The sequence below is a fragment of the Choloepus didactylus genome, chromosome 16, assembly GCF_015220235.1.
Source record: "Choloepus didactylus isolate mChoDid1 chromosome 16, mChoDid1.pri, whole genome shotgun sequence".
Classification (NCBI taxonomy): Eukaryota; Metazoa; Chordata; class Mammalia; order Pilosa; family Megalonychidae; genus Choloepus; species Choloepus didactylus.
The window spans coordinates 86,192,684-86,194,882 of NC_051322.1; the positions used below are offsets into that span (position 1 = coordinate 86,192,684).

A 2,199-nucleotide genomic window follows, 5' to 3' on the forward strand; every position below is an offset into this window, starting at 1 on the left:
TGTAGAGCAGACTAGGCCTCAAAACCTGGTCTGAGAATGGCTTAAGGAAGAAAGGTAAGTGACAGGATTAGTGTTTCTGTTGAGGTTATTGGGTGAGACTGGGTTCGGTGTCCTCAGGTCAGGACTTTCTCTTGCTGGTTTAGATCTCTAGCTAATGAAAAAGGAGAGAACACTATGGTATCTTATCACCTGCCCCATAGGTGGGACAGAAAGCAACGAAAATGGTGAGCCCTAAACGTTGTTAATAGTCAAAACATTTTAAAAATTGATGAGACTGTTTTTAACATAACTCATTTTCATATTCATATAAATTCATAAATTGTCCAATTTCAGGATTTATTTCAATGCATTTCAATAAAAAAGAATATTGAACTGTGTTCTTATGTCCTTTAATAGGACCATTTTATGTTTAAAGAAATATTTATCTCTTGTGTTTCTTCAATGGAGGAAACATATATTTATCTATAATCATGAATTTTTTTCAACTCTATCTTTTGCTCCAAGTGTCTCTGTATCCTGTGGCTAGTATATGTTATTTAAAGGTCAAGATTTTATTTCTTCATTTATAGTCATATTTAGTTTAACTTTCCTCACTTTAGGATTTAGAGAAGCAGGTGAAAAGCAAATAAACAAATGAAAAGTGGTTCTATGAAGAATGGGTTTGTAACAAATAACTATTGTTAATGTACCAAGAATGAATACATTATCAGTGAATTACTTGAATCTGAATTAAAGACACAGTTATGAGTGTCTGTACACAAGTTCTTTACAACAATCCTCTTTTCTCTTCCAAATTGGCTCTGCTCCATGAAATCCCAGAATGAAACTATTGTCTCAGAATTCTTCCTCTTAGGGCTCTCGGATGACCCAGAACTACAACTCTTCCTATTTGGGCTGTTTTTATCAATGTATCTGGTCTGTGTGCTGGGGAACCTACTCATCATGCTGACTGTCAGCTCTGACTCCCACCTCCATACCCCAATGTGCTTCTTCCTCTTCAACCTGTCCTTGGTTGACATCGGTTTCACCTCTACCACAATCCCAAAGATGCTTATGGATATCCACACTCACTGTGGAGTCATCTCCTATACAGGCTGCCTCATTCAGTTGTCTTTCTTTTATCTTTTTGGATGTATGGACAGCCTGATTCTGACTGTGATGGCTTATGACAGGTTTGTGGCAATCTGCCTCCCCCTCCACTATCCAGTTATCCTGAACCCCAGGCTGTGTAGCCTTCTGGTTCTGCTTTCCTTTATCATCAGTCTTTTGGACTCCCAGCTGCACTGCTTAATGGTGTCACAACTAATATTCTGTTCCAATATGGAGATTCCTCATTTCTTCTGTGACCCTTCTCAACTCCTCAAACTTTCCTGTTCTGACACCAATAACATATTAATGTATTTTCATGTTGCAATCATTGGTGGAATTCCAGTCTCAGTGATCGTTTTTTCTTATACTCAAATTGTTTCCTCTGTTTTGAGAGTCCCAACATCAGGTGGGAAGTATAAAGTCTTTACAACCTGTGGATCTCACCTGTCAGTTGTTTCCTTATTTTATGGAACTGGCATGGGAGTGTACCTGAGTTCAGTTTACTCACATTCACCCAGGAAAAGTGTGGTGGCTTCAGTGATGTATATGCTCATTGCTCCCATGCTGAACCCCTTCATCTACAGCCTGAGAAACAGGGACATCAAGACAGCCCTGAGGAGGATCCTCAGGAGAATATCTTAGTCATAATACTGTGCCTTCTTTTTGGTTTGTGGATAAGAAAGCTCAGAAAACCAAATATCTGGAAATTAAAGCATGCCTGTTTGGTCACAGAATTTTTCACAGCTCTCATGATTTTATTTCACCTTTACATCTCATATCTGTTCATGGCACATATTTGGGGGGTTGCTGTAGGAGTCCTGTGCCTAGGATATGTTATTAACTCTCAAGACTATTCATTTATAATCATGTTTAGTTTAATTTACCTCACTTTAGGATTTACAAATAACATATGCACATGGTAAACTCCCTTCAAATATAAATATCTTCATTGTGATCACCTACTCTGAGGACATTCCATTCAAATAAATCTTTTGGACTTATACTATATTTTAGCCTGCATATGTCACAACCCATTATAATTTAATGTTTAGACAATTAGAACAAGAAGGGTATAAAGCAGGACCTGAATGACATTTTTTCTCTACTCAA

The 2,199-nt window shown here is 37.7% G+C and overlaps 1 protein-coding gene across 1 annotated transcript; it reads left to right on the plus strand.

Moving 5' to 3' along the window:
• Positions 1–804: 804 nt before the first annotated feature.
• On the plus strand, positions 805–1,731 carry LOC119511616 (olfactory receptor 18-like). The gene has a single exon (XM_037806120.1). The coding sequence runs from the start codon at positions 808–810 to the stop codon at positions 1,729–1,731; it is 924 nt and encodes a 307-aa protein (XP_037662048.1). The 5' UTR covers positions 805–807.
• Positions 1,732–2,199: the final 468 nt, after the last annotated feature.

Bases quoted from the DNA above. Each gene is read 5' to 3' on its own strand.
- LOC119511616 (XM_037806120.1), top strand. From the start codon at position 808: ATGAAATCCCAGAATGAAACTATTGTCTCAGAATTCTTCCTCTTAGGG.